This window comes from Scleropages formosus, chromosome 20, assembly GCF_900964775.1.
Source record: "Scleropages formosus chromosome 20, fSclFor1.1, whole genome shotgun sequence".
In the NCBI taxonomy this organism is placed as follows: Eukaryota; Metazoa; Chordata; class Actinopteri; order Osteoglossiformes; family Osteoglossidae; genus Scleropages; species Scleropages formosus.
Genome location: NC_041825.1, coordinates 13,183,131 through 13,207,365, shown reverse-complemented (window position 1 = coordinate 13,207,365; position 24,235 = coordinate 13,183,131). Strand labels below are relative to the sequence as shown.

Below are 24,235 nucleotides of genomic sequence, written 5' to 3'. Positions count from 1 at the left end.
CGCAACTGCGTGTCAACGAACGGGGGAGAATAAACGGGAGGCAACTTTTATTTTGAAAAAAATCACTCCGGGGCGACATAGGAAGTACTTCCTGTAAGTCGGAGTACGGCTGACTTCACGTAGCGTGTAGCTCCTCAGAACGGCGCCGTAGACGCGTTTTCTGCGCAACTTTTGTAGGAAAACCGAAAAGGCACAGCTGTGTGCGTTCTTAGTCTATTTGTGTCACTACATGATTAGACTTAAAAATTATTTTAAAGCAAAAGTGCTTAGGTCATGCTCCGGAATTCTGCTGCTTCTTAAATTCAAAGATTTTTTTCCAGCATACATGGCAGAGTGGATGCTGTAATATCCTTTTGTTTGTAATTAAATGCAGTAACAATTTAGGCGCTTGGTTATTAAGTATGGACGAAATGACAGACGGCTGGTGAGTATCAGTACTGTCTGTCTCTGATTGACAGCAGCGGCAGTAATTTCTCTGCAAATTATTAACTCACTGCACTGGTATTTTCTCCTAGGAACGTCAGAGTTACCGATTTCCGAATATGCGAAGGTTTCCTCTTCGATGTATTATTTTTTTTTTGTTTTAAACAGCATTTTTTCAATTACCTGTTCTAATTACTAATATTTTCGTCTGTTGGAGACCGAGAAACACCTGCATTTCAGTGGCCAGCCGATAGGGGGCAGTAGAACACATGTCGTTATTTGATCACTTTTTTACAGAACCCGAGCAGTGAACAAATCAAGGAATATCAGTGCTGCTAACCTTTTACAGATTGTGAAGTAGTGAAAAAGTGACTCTCTGGAGTTCTGAACATGCTGAGTTACAGACGTCCGGGTACCTTTTGTTTTCCTAAGCTGAGGAACCACTGCACTGTTATGCGAAAAGTGGCTCTTGCTCCACTGGACAAATCATATTTAATTTCCAAAGTACTATGATCCTGCCCTGTGAGTGCTGCCCTTTATAATAGTTGTTGCTGCTGATGACTTCATCTGCCTTTTTTTTTTTTGTGCCGATTGTGTCGTATGCAGTTCGGAAGCGGCCCGATCAATCCGGCCCATAGACCGACACTCGGTGCACCAGATCTGCTCCGGCCAGGTGGTGCTGAGCCTGGCGACGGCTGTCAAGGAGCTCGTGGAGAACAGCATAGATGCAGGAGCCACCAGTGTCGGTAAGTTGTTTTTGTGACCACCTTTGCTGGAACTATTAAGGCTCACCCCTTGTGCTCTGAGGGTTGTTGGTTTGAATCCCCATGCTTTAGTACCCTTGGTCAAAGTACCTACCGTGAATAAATAGAATAATTATGTCCTGTTGTAAAAATGGGGAAATCGCGGTTAAATTTTCCTAACATTGGAAGCTGCCGTGAACAAAGATGTCAACTTAATCAATAGTAAAATGAGTATGGTTTGGATATTGTTACTGAGTAATCAGTTTTCTAAATATATTGTTTCGAATAGTTTAAGTAATACTATCTTGAAAGATAGAACTGCATCTGCTCTGCTCTTTGGGCCAGACGCTTTTGCTAGCTGTCGGATTATATTGGATCATACTTCACAGAAATCCGACTGAAAGAGTATGGAGCGGAGCTGGTGGAGGTATCGGACAACGGAATAGGAGTGGAAGAATCCAATTTTGAAGGACTGAGTGAGTTACAGAAGTCAAACAGTGTTTAAACGCTCTGCGTTTGGGTGTGTGTGCGTTGACGGTAAGAAAAGCTGCACTGAAGACCTCACAGTGAAGCGCTTGTGCTGGTGCTTTATTTGTTCGCAGCCCTGAAGCACCATACATCCAAACTCCAAGACTTCTCCGACCTCATTCATGTGGAAACGTTCGGGTTCCGAGGGGAAGCGCTCAGCTCGCTATGTGCCCTCAGGTATAGATGTGTATGCGTTATGCATCGTACCAATCTTTCAAGGGACACCAATCACATGTTTGCATGGAAACTATGGCAGTTAGTATTTGTAACATAACTATATTGTCAGAATACATATTTAGTCCATAAAGTTAATATCTTTCAAGTTCTTCCATTTGATGCCCCCGTCGTCATGGGGAAAACATTTAATGGAAGGGTTGCTTTGCACCACGAGTGAGGGAAAAATGGAGCGGCAGGTCGACAGACGGATCGGTGCGGCGTCTGCAGTAATGCGGTCATTGTACCGGTCTGTTGTGGTGAAGAGGGAGCTGAGTCGTAAGGCGAAGCTCTCAATTTACCGGTCGATCTACGTTCCTACCCTCACCTATGGTCATGAACTCTGGATCATGACCGAAAGAATGAGATCGCGGATACAAGCGGCAGAAATGAGTTTCCTCCGCAGAGTGGCTGGGCGCACCCTTAGGGATAGGGTGAGGAGCTCAGTCACCCGGGAGGAGCTCGGAGTAGAGCCGCTGCTCCTCCGCATCGAGAGGAGCCAGTTGAGGTGGCTCGGGCATCTGTTCCGGATGCCTCCTGGACGCCTCCCTGGGGAGGTGCTCCGGGCTTGTCCCACTGGGAGGAGGCCTCGGGGCAGACCCAGGACACGTTGGAGAGACTATGTCTCCCGGCTGGCCTGGGAACGCCTTGGGGTTCCCCCAGAGGAACTGGAGGAGGTGTGCGGGGAGAGGGAGGTCTGGAGTACTCTGCTCGGACTGCTGCCCCCGCGACCCGGCCCCGGATAAAAGCGGAGGAAGATGGATGGATGGGTTGCTTTGCACAATAACCTGGTAGTGAGTGGAAGGTGTAACCGACACACATATACTTTAGTAAATTACCAGACAGCCAGAGCTCCTCAACACAATATATACACAAACATACATATATACGGTCGAGTCACATTATTATGACTACCAGCTAATATCCAGAGTAACCGCCATGTGCAGCACGGACAGCAGCTAGACGGGCTGGGAGTGAGTCAATAAGGTGCTGGTAGGTTGTCACAGGTGTCTGGAGCCATGATGACTACAGTGCATCCCACAGCTGCCGGAGGGTGCATGGCGGAGGATCCATAGAGCGAACACGACGATGAAGGTGGTCCCACAGATGCTCAGTTGGGTTCAAGTCCGGGGAATTAGGGGGCCAGAGAAGTACTTGGAAGTCTTGGTCGTGCTCTTCCAACCACTGTCGGACATTTCAGAAATACTGCCACCCTTGGCCCGAAAGCCGATAAATCATCCCTTTTTGCAACTCTGATAAATTGCCCCTTTTACCCATGACAGCAACGAGTGATATGTGGGCAGACGGCCTATCGCACACCTTATATACCCACCAAGTCAGCTCACGACACGTGACGTACTTCATGGGCTACGCGCTGCCGACGTCAGATGCAGGAGACGGTCATAATAATGTGACTCGACCGTGCACATAGAGCTTTGCTGTGCACTCTTGAGTTTTTTCTGGGTTCTGCAGCGTCACTTGTGTTGTTTGCAATACCGACAGCTGCAAATCTCGCAGATACGCGTTTGTGCAGGTGTCCTGTAGTGCGCCTGCCGCTTGTGAACAGCCTTACTCAGCGGACATTTTTGTTGATGCGCAGTGATCTGAGTGTGGTTACGTGCCATGAGTCCACTGAGGTTGGCACGCGCCTGGTGTTCGATCACAATGGCCAACTCTGCCAGCGCAGCCCCCACCCTCGGCAGCGGGGGACCACAGTTAGTCTACAGCAGCTCTTCTCCACGCTACCTGTACGTCACAAGGAGTTTCAGCGGAACATCAAGAAGGTGAAGCCAGAGGCATCGCGAAGGGGTCGAATTAGACATTTAATACATCACTTTAATTTTCCCGAACTGTTATACAGGTCCTAGAACTGAAACAAGAATTACCTCCGTATTTATGATGTATTTTATACTGGTGACTTGCAAATGGGAGCTCTGAATTTCAGTTGTAAGCAATAAATTATCTGGTAATCAACTTTTAATTTCTTGCCAGAAAGAAGAGTTTAAATAAAAGTGCAGAACCAAACTTCCTGCCAATAGTTTGGTTCTGCTCATACACGTTATTTGTTAGGAACGGTCCTTTTAAGTTACAAAAATTGTGTAAAATAAACATTAATATTGTATGTATGTTTCGTAAAATCATTTACGTTGTTCATATTGATAATTGGGTGAAAACTAAATGGTTCGCTGTCTTTTCTCAGGAATACGCCAAGATGATACATGTCCTGCAGTCGTACTGCATCATCTCCACAGGGGTCCGCATCACCTGTACCAACCAGACCGGCCAGGGGAAGCGTACCACTGTGCTCTGCACCAGCGGCAGCCAAAGCATGAAGGAGAACATCGGAGCGGTGTTCGGGCCTAAGCAGGTGCTGCATTGCTGTGTGCAATTCGTTTGTTTTGCCTTTATGGTATCAGCACCAACAGCTCTCGCTACTTCCTGTTTGCAGCTTTTGCTTTGAGAAATAGGTGTTTTCACTAATTACGGATTTGTTGTCCTCCTAGTTCTCTCTCCATTTATTTTCGCCTCCATCCGTAAGTCTGATTCCTGAACAACTGTGAAATTGATCTCATCTGTCCATTGTGTAGCTCCAGAGTGTGTTACCGTTTGAGCAGCAGTCTCCTACAGAGGACATCACGCAGGACTATGGTTTAGACACAGATTTACCAAAGGACATTTTGAGTAAGTTGGGCTGCTTCTCATATCAAGTGTCCTATGAATTGTAGTGATGGTTGTAGTTCTTTGCATTGGTGTTACTACTTCATCTTTGATCTAGACTTTGAGAAAAGATCAGCTTATTTCACCTTCATAATTGAAAGATTGTGAATAACTTAAATAGTATTAGTAAATAGTATTTTCATGGATTGTTTTTCAGAATCTCTGGATTTGTCTCACAAGGAGATCATGGCGTAGGCCGAAGCTCCACTGACAGACAGTTCTTCTTTATCAACAATAGACCCTGTGATCCTGCTAAGGTATATGAGTCAATGGAGATATTAAGTGTATAAAAATTCCAAATTGTTTGTTTCTGTATATGTTACTGTGAACTACATTATTTTTTTTTCCTGGTTGTAGATTTCCAAACTTGTGAATGAAGTTTATCATGTGTACAACAGGCACCAGTATCCATTTGTTGCCCTTAACATTCATGTTGCATCAGGTAGGTTGGGAACTCTTGTAAAAGCAAATATGTGTGATAAGTTTATTTTTTCTAAATAAAATCAACATAGGTTTTGTAATGTTGATTTTCAGAGTGTGTTGATGTGAATGTCACACCTGACAAGCGTCAGATTTTCCTTCAAGAAGAAAAGCTTTTGTTGGCCATCTTGAAGAGCTCCCTTATTGCCATGTATGAGTCTGGTGTGAATAGGATCAGTTCCAGCCAGACAACCTTACCGATACCAAGTAAGCGCCTAACTTGTTTCTCTTAAGTAGCGCCTTCATATTTCTGCATTCTTTTTTAAATAATTTATGTATTTACAGGTCTGTTTAAGAGAGGTGATCATTCTGCCAGTGCAAATGTTCCAGAAACAGAAGATGCTCCAGAACCTCTGTCCAACACAAAGTCTTCACTGAACCTAGGTGGCCTAAGGGCTGCATTCTCGTTGCATCAGGATGCAGGTCCAAGGAACCAGAGCAACAGCACAAAAGTCAGTACATGTGGTCCAACTCAGAAAAAGTTGCAGAGCTTTTTCAGGAATCCTGGAAAAGACAACACCGTCCCATCTCGGTCTGCACAGACACCGACGCCAGATCCATTATGCTTTTCAGCTGCGAAGATGCCTGTTGGACTAGAGGATGGTAATAACCTGAAAGCAGACAATACGATGGACTCTGGAAGAGGGAGTGTTTTCTCAGAGCAGCCCGCAACTATGGGGCAAGAAGAAAATCCACAAAAACCAACATCAGAATCCAACTCGCTTGATGGCATAGCAATTGAAACAAGTATTCAGAGTGAGAATCTCTGTGAAGAGAGAGATGAAGAAGACAAAGAGTGTAAAGCAGCGGAAATCGTTTCTAGTCGGCTTGTTGCGCCCGGCACCCCGAGTCCTCAGAATAAGAGACCTAAGTTAGAGACCCTCAACTCAGAAAATAAAGCTCCCTCCACTGGGATGAACCTGGACACCCCAGTGAATGTGTTAAAAAAGATTGTTCCTTTGCGCTTCTCTTTGCCTGAGTTAGGGCAACGTTTGCGAAAGCTGCAAGAACAGAGGGAGGACAAAATGAACGAGGGACTGAAGTACCGGCGATTCAGGGCAAAGATCAGTCCTGGTGAGAACCAAAATGCGGAGGATGAACTGAAAAAGGAAATCAGGTATTGTTATTGTCATGGAACATCTTAATGGAACCCTTTTCTTGAACCAGTATTAGTGCTGAACTCTACACCCTCAAACTTCAGTGTTTTTATTTCCACAGCAAAGATGTGTTTAAAGAGATGGAGATAATTGGCCAGTTCAACCTTGGTTTCATCATCACCAAGCTGAAATCTGACATTTTCATAATAGACCAACATGCCACAGATGAGAAGTACAACTTTGAGATGTTGCAGCAACACACAGTCCTGCAAGGGCAGAGACTGATAGTGTAAGTAATGCAGTCCTTGTTAATTAAATACATCCTTTAACTTACTCCATGTCTGTTTGATTCCTGTAGACACTTTGAGTTGTTACTAAACATTTACCATATCTACTAAATATCTAAAAATTAAGTGTTAATAATGGTGCATTTATGCTCACCAAAGAGTGTAATCTGTTCTCTAAATTGAATTTGTTTTATTTGAGCTATACAAAATGAAAATATTTAAGCTTTGGAATAGAATGAGGTTAGTGGTCATTAGCATTAAAACTAAAATTACTAGCCATAATGAAAATATCTATTTTTCTGAAAAACAAAACAATAGTTTTTTTTCTATTAAAACGTAAAGATATTTGCAAAGAGATCTTGAAGGAAATGTTTGGGAGAGGTGAGATGAGTAAAGTCTTCAGTTTAGTTGGACTGAAAGTAGACAGGGCTTGAACTGAGGACCACCTAAATACTACAGCAGTTGACAAATTGAGCTGTTTCATTTAATCATCGTAATCTTATTGTTTTTTGCTTTTAGTCCACAGAAACTAAATCTTACTGCAGTTAGTGAGACTGTTCTGATGGAAAACCTGGACATTTTCAGGAAAAATGGATTTGATTTTCTCATAGATGAAGACGGTATCTATTCCAACATTTTATGCTATCCTGTCAAAAAGTCGAGCTTCTTACTGTTTTCTCCACCTTTTCCACGGCTACTTTTTTCATTGCATGTTTCTGTGCGATGCTTATCTTTGAAGCTCAAGTGATGGAGCGGGTGAAATTGGTCTCTCTCCCAACAAGTAAGAACTGGACATTTGGACCAAGTGATATTGAGGAGCTCATCTTCATGCTAAGCGACAGCCCAGGGGTCATGTGCAGGCCCTCTCGCGTCAGACAGATGTTTGCTTCGAGGGCTTGTCGTAAATCGGTGAGGGACGGTTCTCAAATAATCATATTGATTAATTGTATCAGAATGGATGTGAGAGCAATTACAGTGGTTAACGGTAATTACAGCTTGTTAATCAGTTGTTTTATGTGCTCATTTCAGCCTCAGGCTTATGTATAATGCTATCATACCTTAAAGCACAAAACCTGAAAACAGAAAAGTATATAGTACCTTTTTATCAAATCTCTGCTGTCTTGACTATGGTGCTGTAATGAACTGACATCCCATCCTGTGTGTACCTTGCCTAATGCCCTGTGCCTTTGGGGTAGGCTCCAGACAACTTGTGACCCAGCACTGGATGAGTGGTTCCAGACAATGAATGAAGGAATATTTTATTGTCCTCGTATTCCCTTCTAGGTGATGATTGGCACTGCCCTGAATAGGACTGAGATGAAGAAGCTGGTAACGCACATGGGTGAAATCGAGCAACCGTGGAATTGTCCACATGGTAGACCCACAATAAGGCACCTAGCTAACTTGGATGTCCTCTCACAAGACTGAAGTATTCGCTCCCGCTCGCTCGGAAAGCAGTGGCTCCACTCTCTGTAATGATACGTGTAATGTCATATCAAACTGGTAATTATAAGATTTTATTCCATTTTAAATCAGTGAAAAGGCTTATAACTATACTTGAAACTTCTAGTCAAGGCTTATATTTTTCTTACATTTTATTTTGATATAATTGATAGATTTTACCCAGATCCAGTGAAAAAATGTTTAAAGTTTATGCACTCATGTTAATTGAGCAGACTACTAACAATAGCTAGTTGAAATATTTTCTGTGTTTAATAAAATTTACCATGTTTTTTGTAGCAAGTGTTTCAGTATTGGAATGCTTTCAATTAGACTTAACCTTTATATTGTTAAACTTATAGTTGTTCTGCACAAATAACAGTAAATGAATACATTGGGGTGAATGATAGATAACAAAAACCAGGAACAAATGGATGTGCCATCAAATAAATGATTTGTAAAAATCATTTCCCAGCACAAGGGGGGTGCGGTGGGTTGGACTGGGTTCTGCTCTCCGGTGGGTCTGGGGTTCGAGTCCCACTTGGGGTGCCTTGCGATGGACTGGCGTCCCATCCTGGGTGTGTCCCCTCCAGCCTTACGCCCTGTGTTGTCGGGTTAGGCTCCGGCTCCCTGCGGCCCCGTATGGGACAAGCAGTTCAGATAATGTGTGTGTGTCAGTTCCCAGCACTACAGTCAAAAGGCATGTTTAAGAAATACCTGAACATTATTTCTAAAATGTGTAAACCTTTTTTATTAAGGTGTAGTCTTTAGCCAATTTTGAAAGGCGTAACATTACACACTGAAACCATCTACGGGTACCCTATTTCACATTGTAATTATCAAAATTCGGAACTCTTAACTTGAAGCAGTAGAATATACAGTATATAGAAGTGAATGTCGTTCATACAGCACTTCTGGGAGTGTGTCAGTATGCTTACATTGATTTTAGGTTGCAACTGTATGGGTTTCCAAACAGTTTCAGTGTAGCAGTTTGTCATTGTACAGGGCCCACTGGTGTGAGGGCTCAGTGTACAGTAACATTTACATAAAATGGTGAGATAGATGCAAAATGTGGATGATTATTTCTTATGCTCCAGGCATTACGTGTTGTACATCTCTGCCGATCTCCATTTACATTTATTAATTTAGCAGACGCTTTTCTCCAGCATACACCTCGGAGAAAATACAATTAGTGCATTACATTAGGAGAAAGACAGACATGGTTGCAGAGGTGTGATTAAGTAAACCTAGTTTGTTTCTTTCCACTTCACGCACCGATGTTCGTTGCTCGAGTAGGTGCGTAAAACGCAGGATAGATGAATCCTGATCAGCTTCCTACATTTTTTTTTTTGAAGGCACACAAATATTTACATACAATACCGGAGTAGCGGCTGTGTAAAGGCTTATCTGGGCATGATCATAAAGTTATGGTGCATGAACATTTACACCCTACATGAGCTTGAGAGATCATGGGCGAAGTGAGTCCAGAAGAGGTGAGTTTTCAGATCCCTCTTAAATGTGGACAGAGCTTCAGCAGTTCTGAGTGAGAGAGGGAGGTCATTCCACCACAATGAAGGCAGAACTGAGAACCTCCGTGCTTCACCTTTCACACAACTCTTTGCTATCGGTATTATGTTAAATTAGTGTGCTTTTTTTGCACAAAGTGCATTATTTATAGAGTGTGGCGCATATTTTCCTATTTCCCAATTTCCCAAGGGTCCCTCCAGTAGCAAGATCGGAATCCACACGTCTTCATCAATGCTTTTCAGCACATCCACAGTGCTCACATTCACCGTACAGTTAACATTTACTCATTTAACTGACGCTTTTTCCCCAAGCAACTTACTTACACACGTTACAGTGTTAAGTTACTTTCAATTACTTACCAGTTTTATACAGCTGGCGAATTTTACGCGAGCAATTTAGGGTAAAGATCTTGCTTAAAGGTACTACAGCTGGAGGTGAGATTCGAACCAGCAACCTGTGGGTCTAAAGCCAAGGCAGCAACTGTAGCAACTGTAACCGCTGCCGGCTGCTGTTATAAATCGCCTCTTTCCGCCGTGTCGCGCGGACCTCAGTTCTGCGAGTCGAGCGGCGCCGGGCCGCGGGACTCGTCTTTAGTGACTCTTTCGCGACTCCGTACACGGAGCCCTATCAGCGGTTGGCGTCCTACGGTTGCTATGGAAGGACCAAGTTGTGTACGTTAACCGCGACGATTTGGGGAAACTGCGGGGATGGTGCAAGAAGGCCGGAAAACGGGGGACGAGAAGCCCGCCGCGGAAGCGTCGTCTCGAAAGCTGCCGGCGAACCGTTCCGTCGACGCCGCCGGTGACGTGGTGGCGCCGGAGCGGCCGCTGAGCGCCGCACGTACCGGTCCGAGAGCGCGGTCCGCCTCCGCCTCGTCCTCGGCACTGCGGCCACGCCGCCGGGTCCCCGGGCACCGGGCGGCGGCGCGGAACGGTGGAAGACGCCGGTCCGAAGAAGAGCCCGATAATCTGCGTAGCATCATTGTCCTGAGGTTAAGCAGCGTTCGTTTTTACCATAATTAATAAGCCAGAGCAGAGGAAACAAATGGCTCTTCTTGCCTCCACCACCACGTGTCTCAGACCGGTGTCGTTAACAATAAGTAACGGCACCGACACACACACACACACACACACACACATCACATGCTGTTGCTCGCAGGTACGAGGGAGAGACGCGCGACGGGCTGTTTCACGGTAAAGGTACAGCGCACTTCCAAGGAGGTCACGTGTATGAGGTCAGTGGCTGCGCGCGACACCTGCCTGGTCCTGCTGGGGCGTTTGCTGCTGTGTCCGTTCGTCAGTGAATGCACTCGATCGATCATTGTTCCATCTCTTACAGGGCGCCTTTTCCAAAGGAAACATGCACGGACACGGTGTGTATAGCTGGGCGGATGGGATCCGCTACGAGGTGCGTTCGCAGCCCCTTGACGACAGAGGAAACTCCGCCGCCCGCAGTGTCGCAGTTCGGCGCCCGTTTCGTGACACGTGTTGTGTATCCATGGAAGCGACTCTTCTCAGTGTCACTTGCACTTGCAGTGTTGAGCTGCCCGCACTTGCTCCGGCAGGGTACTAGCAGGATTTGGGATTCAAACCAGTAACCGCTGTGCTACCTGCTGCCCCTGTAACTTAAAGTCGAAGCTCAGGTTGTCGAGCGTGTGTGAACTCAGAAAAGAAGTGTGCTTCCGTTGAGTTGTTCAGGGTTTTGAAGCGTTTTACGTTCATCGAGAAGATGTTTTTCTCCAAAGCGACTTCCAATACTCTATGTAGTGTTACCAGCCCACACCTTATTCGCCAGAGTGACTTACACTGCTAGATACACTACTTACACTGGGTCACTCATCCATACATCAGTGGAACACACAAACTCTCTCCGTCACTCACACACTATGGGGGAACCTGAACATCATGCCTTTGGACTGTGGGAGGAAACCAGAGCACCTGGAGCAAACCCACACAGACACGGGGAGATCATGCAAACTCCACACAGGCTGAGGGGGGATCGAACCCACGTCCTCTCACGCCGGCCAGGTGCTGTGAGACGGCTACTTCCTGTCTGTTTATCACGGGACTCTCTAAAGCATCTCTTATGTTACTCTGATCCTTCCCGCATTTTGTTGAGAAATGTTTTGTTATATTGATTCGATGGTCCAGTTCATCACCATAATATGTTTTAAATTATTTTCCAGTATTTGTGATTTTCAAGCATAAAATACTTCATAAAATATTTTCTCAAAATGCAGAACTGGAAGGAATTATCTATTATTTGTACCAGTGTCATTGGCCATTTTTCTCCCTAGTGGTAGGATATTGGTTGAAATGGGGGGGGGGGGAAGAAAAAATTAAAGTGCATTACATGGTATTATTATTATTAGTATTAGTATTATTATCATCATCCACAGCTGTATCAACATGTGTTATTGTACTTATGTACCATCTGGTTGATGGAGAATCTGAAATTTGAGCATGTATGTAAACATAAGTGACTTAATTGTTTTTGCATTTAGTTTGTCAACGGGAGGAAAAAAATTAAATTCATTCACGATTAAATGATAAGGATTATTGACCTTCCAGACATTTGGGCTTTTCAAACGTTTTTGAAAACTCAGCTCCGTTTTAATTGCACAGTGTTCTCAACCTCCATGCGTTGCAGGGACAGTTCATTTTCAATGTGCCAATGGGACATGGGACGTACACCTGGCCCGACGGTAGTTTCTACGAAGGTGAGGTGGTCAGCGGCATCCGGCACGGTGTGGGGACCTACAGATGTGGCACCAAAGATGTTTTCTACAGGGGCCAGTGGCAACGGGGCAAGAGGCAGGGAAAGGTATCGAGCCGAACCATTCTTCGCTGTCGCGATAGTCCACTTGATCAAGCAATTTTCATTTGTTTGTAATACTAATTTTTCATTTAGGGGATAATTTACTACAACAAGGAGATGACCTCATGGTATGAGGGTGACTGGGTGAACAATATCAAAGACGGATGGGGAGTGAGATGGTAGGTATCAATATCAAAGCGATAAAGCAGAGGAAATTAACCAAGCGGTGATGTTAGTTAGTGGGGGCAGCTGGTACCATAGTGTTTAGAGCTGCTGCTTTTGGCCCCAAAGGTTACAGGTTTGAGTCTCACCTTCAGCAAGGTACTTACCCTAAATTGCTCACTCACACTCACACACACTGTCTGAAACCACTTGTCTCATGCGGGGTCGCGGGGAGCCGGAGCCTAACCCGGCAACAAGGGATGCAAGGCTGGAGGGGGAGGGGACACACCCAGGGAGGGACACCAGTCCATCGCAAGGCACCCCAAGCGGGACTCGAACCCCAGACCCACCGGAGAGCAGGACCCGGTCAAACCCACTGTTCCCTGCCCTAAATTGCTCTAGTAAAAAAAGAATTACACAGCTGTACAGATGGGTAAATAATTGTAAAAACAAAACATCGAACAAGAATAAATTCAAAAATGTTTAAAAGAACTAAAAGTGAGATGCATATACTACATGACAAAATGCAATTTGTGCAAGTGAGGCAAACATCATACCCGATGTGTCCTGTATGACATGTTTGCGCTCTGAAACTGCGCAGCGTTTATGACGTTTTCTATGCACCACATTATTGCTGGAAGGAGAATTTTGTGGGAAGGAAGTTTCCCCAGGGCGCAGTGGGTTGGACCGGGTCCTGCTCCCTGGTGGGTCTGGGGTTCAAGTCCCGCTTGGGGTGCCTTGTGATGGATTGGCGTCCCGTCCTGGGTGTGTCCCTCCAGCCCTTTGCCCTGTGTTGCCGGGTTAGGCTCCGGCTCCCCGCAACCCTGTGCGGGACGAGCGGTTCAGACGGTGTGTGTGGAAGTTTCCCCAGAACTCTGAAGCCTCTTTTCATTTTTCTTTGTGTAGTTATCCTTCTGGAAATGTGTACGAAGGCCAGTGGAGGAACAATGCCAGGCACGGGGAAGGCACTATGAAGTGGCTGGCTCTCGGTCAGCGGTACGCCGGCCAGTGGGAGGAGGGCGTCCAGGTAGCGCCGAGCCCGACGACGGCGTCCTCGCGCGGTTTCTCTCCGTCCGACGAAGCCGATCCGTGACGTTCGCCTCCCTGGTTTTGCAGCAGGGACGAGGGACGCACGCTTGGTTCCTGAGACGGGTTCCCGGTTCCCAGTATGCTCTGAGGAACGAGTACGCCGGGGATTTCGCGCAAGGCGTACGTCACGGACAGGGCAGGTTTTGCTACGCCAGCGGGGCAGTTTACAGCGGAGGGTGGCGGAGCGACAAAAAACACGGCCAGGTAAATCCACTCGCCGGGATGGTTCCACGCTTTCTCCGCTCTATAACTTTAGCTTTGCCATGGCCTGAAAATAAAATACTGCTACAGTAAATGTACCCCATCTCCTGATTTATTTTACATGCTCAGTAAATGAACATTCTAATTGACATTGTGTTTTACTTTAAATACTGATTTATGAGCCCCTGATTTACTGTGCATGCTTGTTTACTTACTGATTTTGCATTTATTTACTTAGCTGACATGTTTTACACTGATTTACCCATTCGCCCAGCCGGGATATTTATGTACGTATTTATTTATCATTTTCATTTGCTTAGTGACAGAGCACAGCTGGCTTACAGCAGTACAGAGTAAGAATCAATATTCTGTTTCCCCACCTTACGAAGGTAATGCGTTCCTTCAAGTCCCTTTGCGTGGTGAAGTTGGAATTACCATTATTAGTTGCAATTATGCAATTTTTTATGTGTTGCTGAGCCCAAAACTGACACCCACTTATGCTAGAATATTACTAAATACCATTAAAATTGGCATCGTTGCTTCAATAGTTTACATTCATTTTCATAACAGAACATGACCAGGTAGTTTCCCTTCATTAATTGCTAATATTATTATATAATACATTTACATTCCAATTACACACGCACGCTTAATATATTGTTAATAATCATTGTATGTTGCTTTGGAGAAAAGTGTCTGCTAAATGTATAAATGTAAATGTCTTGTCCAGAAATCTGTCCGTTACCATGTAATTTACCAGCGCCGGGCAGATATTATCCCAACTTTCCACTACGACTTATCTTCAATTGCAGCATCGTCCGAAAACCCACCGTAAATAAAATGAACCCCCTGTAAGTTAAAGCTGGGTAATTTTAGTGTATCAGTGTAGGGTAATAGAATACACACACACACATTTTCAGAACCGCTTGTCCCATACGGGGTCACGGGGAACCGGAGCCTACCCGGCAACACAGGGCATAAGGCTAGAGGGGGAGGGGACACACCCAGGACGGGACGCCAGTCCATCACAAGGCACCCCAAGCAGGACTCGAACCCCAGACCCACCAGACAGCAGGACTGCAGTCCAACCGCACCGCACCGCACCGCATAGAATAGAATAGAATAGAATATACTATACTATACTATGCTATACTTTATTGTCCCCTCCAGGGAAATTTGTCTTGGACACCATGACATGGTCAGTGCACAACATTGGACTCACATAAAATAATACATGCCCTAACATACAATAAAAAAAATAAATTAAAAAAAAAAAATAAACAACATACAAGTTTAAAAACCTCTATATACCAGACTAAAACCGCAGTTTTGGAATTCCCTATTTAATAATTTAACTGCAGCTGGCACAAAAGAATTCTTACAACGATTTGATTTACACATCGAAATTCTAAATCGTCTCCCAGAGGGCAACATGTTAAAATTCTCGTGTAAAATGCGTGTCACCAGCCGCAATTTTTTTTTTTAGCTTCTTTTAAAACAGATGCCTCGTGCAACTCCTGTATGGGTCTTTTCTCTTCCCACCCTATAATTTTTAGAGCAGTATGTACTAGTCGTCCCAAGTTTTGATTTTGACTGGATGGTCGAGTTTCCGTACCATTCTGTAATACCATAAGTGCCAATGACACTAAGTAGGAGGTGGTGGTATTCGTACCTGGATCCTTCGAGCATCGGGAGCAGTTCTAAACACTGTGCCACCTGCTGCGTTTGATTTCTATACCACTTGGTTTACTCTACTCAGTCTTCTTTGTCAGAGATTTCTTTTTTTTGTTTTGTTTTATTGATTATAAAAATCTTATTGTACCTTTACGTCCTAACCCAGCAAACTGAAATTGCTGTGGATAAAAAGCACGGGCAAAATGAAAAAACGTAAATGAAAAGTAAGTATATACAGACGCTACGAAGCGATGTAACCAGATATTGCTTCAATTGTAGGGAACGTTTATATTTAAGAACGGGCGCGTTTTCGAGGGGGATTTTGTGGACGATCGCGTGCCTGAATTCCCAGCGTTCTGGACGGATGATGCGCAGACCCCTGAGCTGAGCGGAACAAGGAGTCAAACTCCTCCTTCCAGCGATAGTAAGTAAAACCTTGCGTAAATGTTTTGTCGTTGCGTCCTTGATGGAAGCGTACGCTTTCCCGCGTGGAGCCAAAGAAGTTGGCTGATGTTGACGTGTTAATGATTTCCGGAAGCAGCACTGGCAATATTTTTTTGCGTAGGGTTTTTGGAAGCAGCCTGCATGTGTCCTTCAGGTGAATCGTCCAGGAGGATGACGGGGAGAGCCAGCGGTTGCTCATTGGTAGGACCCGACATGGCTTTAGACATCCAGTCCCTGCTTGCTGCTTTCCCTGAGGAACAGAGAGACCCTGAGCTTAGACAGGTTGGTATCACCGGGATTATGTGTTAGATGTCTGTCTGTGGTAGTAGTAGCGGGAGGCACGGTGGCACGGTGAGTAGCGCTGCTGTCTCACAGCACGTGGTGGTGTGAGAGGATGTGGGTTTGATCCCCTGCTCAGTCTTGTGTGGAGTTTGCATGTTGCATCTGTGTGGGTTTTCTCCGGGTGCTCTGGTTTCCTCCCACCGTCTAAAGACATGCTGTTCAGATTCCCCAGAGTGTGTTCTACTGACGTATGGATGAGTGACCCATTGTAAGTAGTGTATCTAGCAGTGTAAATCACCTTGGTGAATAAGGTGTGTGGGCTCATAACACTATAGAGTTCATTGGAAGCTACTTTGGAGAAAAGTGAATAAATGTAACTTGTGTACATGTTCATTACAAATGTAAAAGTGAGTGACAGCAAAAAGCAGGTTGTAAACTAAAAATTTCTCTTGCATCTGTTGGGCAGATGGAGTTTGCGGTGCTCAGGCACATTGCAGAGCTGAGGACCGCGTACAACTTCTACAGCAGCCTGGGTAATGAGGAGTCTCCGGACAACACCTTCCTCCTGACGCGTTTGCAGCTCTGGCGCCTGCTCAAGGACTGTCAGGTGCAGCGGCATGGGATCACGCTGGTCCGGGTGGACAGGCTCCTTCAGGGCAAGTGCGCCACGCTGGCCAATTGTGGATTTTATCCTGACTATGGACTAACGGTTGGCCCTTCGTACTCAGTCCTCTCACCACGCGATGTTAGATGTGGTGTTTTACCATGTTTTTCCTCAGAAGAGGGCTCCCCAGAGGAAGTCCACTCTCCATTTGGAACTCTCTTATTTAGGAGGTTCCTCAGCTGCCTTGTGATCCTGGCCTACCGCATCTACCACAGAGACGTTCAGTAAGCGGCACGATGCCAACTGCGGGGAAATGTGTGATGTTTTCACGTTAATTGTCTCGGACTTGATTTATTCCTCCTATCACACCTCAACTTTTTCTTCCTTCCCATTCCAGATCCTGCAATAATGTACTTGTAGGATGCTTTTCTAAGATCATGAGGAATAATATCCTTCCTAATGCAACAAATGTGAAAGGTACGTGGAACAACACCTACGACCATATCTTTGCTTTATACTCAGCGTTGGTGCTTTAAAATATTTTGGCTGTTTTTCAGTTACTGGCGGTTTTTATATAAATCACACAAGTGCAAGTTTTAAAATGTTGTGGGTTGAATTAGGAATTATCCTGACATGTCGTTGCTTTTGCTTTATGTCCGCAGGTGTGTTTTTCTCCCACCCGGTTCGCACCGCAGTAGCTGCCAACTATGTGAAGCGGTGCTGGGAGATCTATAAAGCCCTCTGCAGGCTCCATTCTGATCCCCCCCGTGACCGGACCATGACCATGAGGCATTTTGTCTGGATGCTCAAGGTATCTGCGCAGGTCATAGTGATGAAGATCAAAGCTGTTGGGAAGACCTTTCTCCAGCCCTCACTGCGAAGGATGCATGAGTGTGTTTGGGAGTAGTATTTCAGTGGCACGGTTTTTATGGTCAGTCCATCAACATAACTTTGGCCATTCATGCGTCTGTTGATGCTGTAGTCCCTCTATATAGGGACGGTTGGTAGTGTAGTGGTTAGAGCTAGTGCCTTTGAACCCAAAGGTTGCAGGTTTGATCCCCACTTCTAGCTGTAGTACCCTTGAGCAAGGTACTTACCCTAAATTGCTCCAGTAAAATGTACCCAGTTGTATAAATGGGTAAATGATTGTAAGCATGTAATAGTTGTGACCTTAACATTGTAAGTTGCTTTGGAGAAAGGCATCGAATAAATGTAAATCTTGGTTGGAGATAGAGGGTCTCATAACTGTGTTCTACACAACATTGAAAATGTAACTAGGCAATCAGCTCTGCCATGAATTACACACAGCTGTCTTATATGGTTTGTATAGACTTGCAAAGACAATTACAAAGTGGTGGTTTGGATTTTTTACTGTTATAAAAATGTTTTTTTTTGCTCACTCCAGTTTTCTTCTTCTTCGAAAATCTCTTTTGAAGGACATATACGTTTACAGGCAGCTGAGATTCACACTTTAAAAGGAATTGTCCAGAGACTTTTATCTGTCATTGGTCCTGTAGATTTGATATTTTCAGTTTTGAAGGAGTATTCCCTAATTTACCGGGGGGGCACAGTGGCGCAGTGGGTTTGGCCGAGTCCTGCCCTCTGGCAGGTCTGGGGTTCGAGTCTTGCTTGGGGTGTCTTGTGATGGACTGGCGTCCCGTCCCTGCGTTGCCGGGTTAGGCTCCGGTTCGCCGTGACCCCGCTTGGAACAAGCGGTTTTGGAGAATATGTGTGCGTGTGTATTCCTTAATTTGACAGCGGTTATCCCCGTAAATTAACTTTTAAAAATGTAGACAAAAACCCTGGGTTTTAAAACCGTTAAAGAAAATGTCTGTTTTAAATAAAAGCAATGATGTTATGTTCAATAAATTTGCGATTAATAACTCTTTCTCTGACTCTGCGGTCAGGATCTGGATCTGTTTGACAATGAGCTGACCATAGGAAAGGTTGTCGAGATTCTGTGTTTTGAAAGTCCAGCAATGGAAGAAGTTTCCCTCTGCAGTCTGGATCTGGAGGCAAGTCTGTCGCTCATGTCTACACTTCATTTTATTAATTTTTTTTTTTTTTTTTTTTTAAAAGCAGTAAATAGGAATGGGTACATCTGTTAAGGTGTTATAAGGGATTATTGTGTGCGAAGTTATTCAGATTATTTAACACTTTACTCAGTTATATTTGTGGATATTTTCACAGAATAGCCTAGGATTAGTACCATTTGCCAGATAAAAAGTATATGGGCTTTCACAGAATTTGCACGGAAACCTTCATCACCTTCTCTGTTACCTACTGATTATGTACAGAATGGTCTGTACATCCAGTTCAGTTCACACATACATCATCTGAAACCGCTTGTCCCATTCGGGGTCGCGGGAGCCTAACCCGGCAACACGGGGCGTAAGGCTGGAGGGGACACAACCAGGACGGGACGCCAGTCCATTGCAAGGCACCCCCAGCGGGACTCGAACCCCAGAGCCATCGGAGAGCAGGACCTAGTCCAATCCACTCTGCCACCAAACCACTGCACCCACTACTCCACTTCAGTTCTGCACATAAAATTGCTAAATTACCCAGGCGATACAGAGGTGGTATCATGGATCACGTTGAACGCTGGATGTTTCCATAGATGAACTTCCTGGAGTTCTTCGAGGCCTTGCTATGCTGCGCAGAGGTGAAGACCAGTTCAGTCGTGATCCCTCCTGAAGGGGACGTGGCAGGAAAGAAGCTTTGGGAGAGCCACTCTCCCCCCCAGCAAGGGCTGTCCATCCTGGTGGGTTCTGCATTTCTCTCCATTTCTCTTCATTTCTCTTCTAGTCCTTGGTCATATCTTGACATTTATGAATTATTTGCACAAAATCTTTCTCGGGTTGTATTTGTACTAATTCCTTACTTAAAAGAATACTATACAGTGGGACCTCGGAACTCGAACTTAATTCGTTCCCAAATGGCGTTCGAGTTCTGAAAAGTTTGAGTTCTGAATCAATTTTTCCCATAAGAAATATTGTAAATTGTATTAATCCATTCCAGACCCCAAATGATTGCCTATTTAAACCCATATACATACATACCGGGGGGGGTGCGATGGTGCAGTGGGTTGGACTGGGTCCTGCTCTCGGCTGGGTCTGGGGTTCGAGCCCCGCTTGGGGTGCCTTGCGATGGACTGGCGTCCCATCCTGGGTGTGTCCCCTCCCCCTCCAGCCTTGTGCCCTGTGTTGTCGGGTTAGGCTCCGGCTCCCCGCAACCCTGTATGGGACAAGCGGTTCAGAAAATGTGTGTGCGTACATACATACCTGATGCTAAAACCATAAATAAAATGTGTAAAACCCATTAATACATGAACATAAGCTTTACCTTTAGCAACATCAGCTGCTTTGATGGTCTCTTTATTTTTCAGTATAGCGCAAATCCTAGATTTAGACATTCCATACTGTGCAGCCAGATCAGCCACTCAAACACCTCTATCGTGTTTTTCAGTTATTTCCTTTTTGGCTCATTGCTTTCACTAGTAACCTTCTTAGGACCCATGATGGCTTATTTAATGTAAGATATTAGAAAACACAAAAACGCGTGGAAATTCACGGCACAATTCAGCGAGATGCTCACTCCGCGAGTTTTCAGGCAAGACTAACCCCTACCGAGTCATACACGTCGTACGCACCCTTCGTTTTACGGGAAAAAAGACGCGTCATGTGTCCGACAGGTTTTAGCCTCCAAGGTTCATCGGCTTAAGTTCCGAAATTTCGTCCGAGTTCCGAAACATTTTGTCCCGAACAACTCGTTCGAGTTCCGAAACGTTCGAGCTCCGAGGTTCCGCTGTATATATGTTTTGACATTTAAATGACAGTGTTAAGACTTATGTCCTTATAATTTATGTCATAGGCTGCTGGGAGGATTCACAGAGTAAGAATTTCATTGTATGGTGTAACGAACTGTTTACTGTACACATGACAATAACCTCTTGAATCTTGAATCTTAATTTTGCAAAGAAAAAAGTGGTAAAAATGGCATCTTACAAAGGTGAGATTGGAGTAAATGCACAAATAAACTGGCCATTTTCCAAATGCCTCATCAGAACCCCATTAGCAGCAGTAATAGTTGTAGCATATCAGTACTTTGGAGATGCATTAATTTGTTGTAATACAAATTCCAAATACTTAGAACTAGTGATACCAGCGCTGACATTCCTGATATTGGCAGATTTGTCCGCATTAGAAAGCGGTGATGAGAGACTACAGAGTGAAACCTGTTTATTGTTGACATTTTCCCCACTGCGGTGCTGTTCGTTTTTGGAGCGCTGTATACATTTTGCAGGCCGGTCATTTGTGTTTTGTTTTTAAGAGTGCAAAATTGAGAGAGACACTGCACCTCTCCAAATCCAAAGTGACTGACTGGAGAGACAGCGGTGAGTCCTTCGGCACCTTTAAGGTACAAATAAGCTGTGTTACGTAATAAACTGTAGGCCTAAATGACACGTTTGGATTTCTGCGAGTTTCCAGATGAACGGCGCTTCATCGTACCCTTGGTAATGCCACTTGGCATATTTGTGTAGCAGTCATGCATTTTTCTGTATAGTACAGGCAACACATGCCCAGGGAACCATTAACAAGTATAACACACACAGTATGAACCGTCATCCAGTGTAGAGTAAAACTAAAAAGCTCGCTTCCATTTTTTTGTATAATATGCTTTATATAAAATATTTTTCTTGGAATATGCACATTGCAAGTTGTATCAAGCCTCAAAAAAGTTCTAAACTGTTCTCATCCCTCTTATTAGTATACAGAGTATTTTGCTTTATTAAAACTCGAAATCAGTAATCCAGCCAATTATTACAAAGGCATTCCGTTTGAGTAGAATACATATTTCATAAAGCCTGGTTGGGCAGTTGTCGTCCTGGAGGGCTGGGATCCAGCACAGTTTAGAAAATACATTTCAATCTGCTGTTGAACTAGTCTTTCCACACAGTTGGGTAAATTATAATCCATCTGAGTGACACACCAGGGGGTTCCGGGTTCAAGGAACGACCAAACATGGGGCAGTACTGGCTGTACTTCTAAAAGGCTTTATTATACATCTCCATAATTATGAATTACAACTATTTCTCTGGGGGGTGCGGTGGCGCAGTGGGTTGGACCAGGTCCTGCTCTCCCGTGGGTCTGGGGTTCAAGTCCTGCTTGGGGTGCCTTGCGATGGACTCTGGCTCCCCGCGACCCTATATGGGACATGCGGTTCAGAAAGTATGTGTGGGAACTAATTCTCTTTGTTACAGTCAAAGCATAAAATCTGTCTTTTGACTTTAACAATAAAATGGACAGACTACCTTTCAAGTCCAGCAGCAGAACTTCAAGAAACTTTTCTGAAATCCATATTCAGTACTGCAACAGCTGTCATGAACTGGCTGCACCTGGTGCTTGTTTCCTCCTAATGAACCCACACAAGGTATGACTGCCAATCCAGGCAAGGAGTTGACAGGGTTGGGCTCTTGTTGACTTCACTGAGCTAAAGCAACAACCTGTGATGCTCTGACCGCCACTTTTAGAGTCATGCAAACCATTCAGGTTCTTTCGATTTTTCCCAAAATGGTAATTTTCCACATTTAGTATGTCAGTAAATGACTGGCAGAAACAAAATCTGACAGGAGAACCCCACTGAAACAGCGCAACCAGTTACATGCAACATAAGCACCCACTAGAGGACAGCACACCACCATATTTGCGCAGTTGTAAGGAATGGGATGTGATGATGTATTTGTAGAAGACAGTTTAATTACTGATCGCTGTGTTTTATTTTCTGGTTTATAGTTGTCAAGCTACCTACTGACAAAGAAGAGCCAAAGTCAGAAGAACTGGACCACTGGGTCAGAAGGACCCAGCTATTCTTTTGCAAGATCTTCTTTCCAGCATACGAGTACAGCCTGTTGCTGAGGAAGGAGGTGCAGGAGGAGCGGCTGAGGAACGAGGAGCAGCTCAGGAATGAGGAGCGGCTCAGGAAGGAGGAGCGGCTCAGGAAGGAGGCACAGACCAGGGTTAACTGTCCCAAGGCTAAAGAGACAGCCAGGTATTGGCGTGGTGTTTATCTTCTCTACTGCTATGGAGATTCACTCCAAGTCCTTACTATGGTACTAAAAGTACTGTTGTTCTACAGCGTTAAAGTGAACAACTGATTTTTACTGAGAGAGGAGATTAATTTGTTTAGGGTGATCATTAGCTCAGGTGAACACTTAAAAGCTACAGCATACTGCATAACCAGATTAGAACACCACTGTTCTGCCCAAGGGGGTGCAGAGGTGCAGTGGGTTTGACCGGGTCCTGCTCTCCAGTGGGTCTGGGGTTTGAGTCCTGCTTGGGGTGCCTTGCGATGGACTGGCGTCCCGTCCTGGGTGTGTCCCCTCCCCCTCCAGCCTTGTGCCCTGTGTTGCCGGGTTGGGCTCCGGCTCCCCGCGACCCCGCATGGGACGAGCGGTTTCAGACGATGTGCGTTTGTGTGTGCGCGTGTGCGTGTATTCTGCCCAAAGAAAGGTTTGTAAGCAAAATTCTGCTATAAAAAAACTAAAAAATGACATTCATTACATGTGTATAAGAAAAGTAAATGGCAGCTTTACTGGGGTCACATTTGTCATTTATTACTGACTGACAAATAAGTGTATTAAAGCCATGGTGACTTGGGGATTTAGGTATAGATTTCAGGTCTCTGGCATCCAGATGACTCTCCTCTGTGCCATTGTGATGAATTCACGTTTTACTGTGCTGACACAATGAAAAGGACAGAGTGCGACCCCAAGCAAAACCGCTCTTATCAGCAAACCTGTGAAATTCTGTACTACAGGGACCTGTCTACAATTTCTTTGCTGCAGACATAGACCCAGTTTGGGGAGGACTAGAGGTGGGATGGCTTGAGTATTGCTGAGGGCCCCTCAGAAGGACTGCAGTGTGATGCAGCTACTGCTCTTGCCTACTCCCGTCAGGCTGAGAAAGCAACGGGAAGCAGAGGAAGTGCAGAGACGAAAGATGGAGCAAGAGGCAGATGAGGCAGCAAAAGTGGATGTTCTCAAGGAGATCAGCATCCAGTCCCCAGCACTCCCCAGCCCTGTGGCCTCGACCACCTCGGTCGGCAGCCTCAAGCAATTCCCCGTCAACGGAAGAAGGAAGAAGAAGTAGAATGAGGAATCCCTCTGATCTATGCAGCAAAAATGGGTGGTTCTTCTGGTGTGGTGAAGTACGAAGTTACTCGCAAAACAATACACTCCTTCTTTACAAACACAGCTGAATCTGGAAGTCTGTAACTCCAAAGTCTCTTACAGTTACCATAAACAATAGCTTAGTAATCCTGATTTCTTATTTATCTGGGAATTAGGTTCTGTAAAGTATAGCTATAATCAGTAAACATACTTCGCAATGTTGGCTGAAGTTCACAGAAGGAGATTCAAAACCCTTGCAATCACTCACACACATTGTCTGAAGCCGCTTGACCCGAGCGGGGTCGCGACAAGCCAGAGCCCAACCTGGCAACACA

At 45.0% G+C, this 24,235-nt stretch overlaps 2 protein-coding genes across 6 annotated transcripts; both read left to right on the top strand.

Moving 5' to 3' along the window:
* Positions 1-35: 35 nt before the first annotated feature.
* On the top strand, positions 36-8,216 carry pms2 (PMS1 homolog 2, mismatch repair system component). Its single transcript, XM_029246994.1, has 15 exons — positions 36-424; positions 1,030-1,169; positions 1,556-1,642; positions 1,769-1,871; positions 3,508-3,691; positions 4,108-4,275; positions 4,496-4,593; positions 4,783-4,882; positions 4,983-5,067; positions 5,160-5,312; positions 5,391-6,222; positions 6,324-6,491; positions 7,009-7,109; positions 7,229-7,398; positions 7,774-8,216. Exons 1-15 carry the CDS (start codon positions 402-404, stop codon positions 7,915-7,917), a joined length of 2,556 nt encoding a protein of 851 aa, XP_029102827.1. The 5' UTR covers positions 36-401; the 3' UTR covers positions 7,918-8,216.
* Positions 8,217-10,005: 1,789 nt separating this feature from the next.
* Positions 10,006-24,213, top strand: rsph10b (radial spoke head 10 homolog B). 5 transcript variants are annotated; one of them, XR_003797176.1, is made up of 17 exons: positions 10,006-10,447; positions 10,615-10,690; positions 10,795-10,863; positions 12,106-12,279; positions 12,367-12,452; positions 13,342-13,462; positions 13,552-13,728; positions 15,679-15,823; positions 15,965-16,125; positions 16,592-17,013; positions 17,127-17,206; positions 17,392-17,540; positions 18,637-18,744; positions 19,350-19,493; positions 21,062-21,148; positions 22,525-22,780; positions 23,688-23,793. XR_003797176.1 is itself a non-coding variant. In XM_029246991.1 (17 exons), exons 1-17 carry the CDS (start codon positions 10,164-10,166, stop codon positions 23,878-23,880), a joined length of 2,709 nt encoding a protein of 902 aa, XP_029102824.1. In that variant the 5' UTR covers positions 10,008-10,163; the 3' UTR covers positions 23,881-24,213. The 5 variants fall into 5 exon arrangements, 4 of the variants coding, with proteins under 4 accessions (XP_029102824.1, XP_018617021.2, XP_029102826.1 ...); XM_029246991.1 differs by having other exon boundaries at positions 10,008-10,447; positions 21,062-21,125; positions 23,688-24,213; XM_018761505.2 differs by having other exon boundaries at positions 10,009-10,447; positions 15,998-16,125; positions 21,062-21,125; positions 23,688-24,213.
* The last annotated feature ends 22 nt before the right edge of the window (positions 24,214-24,235 follow it).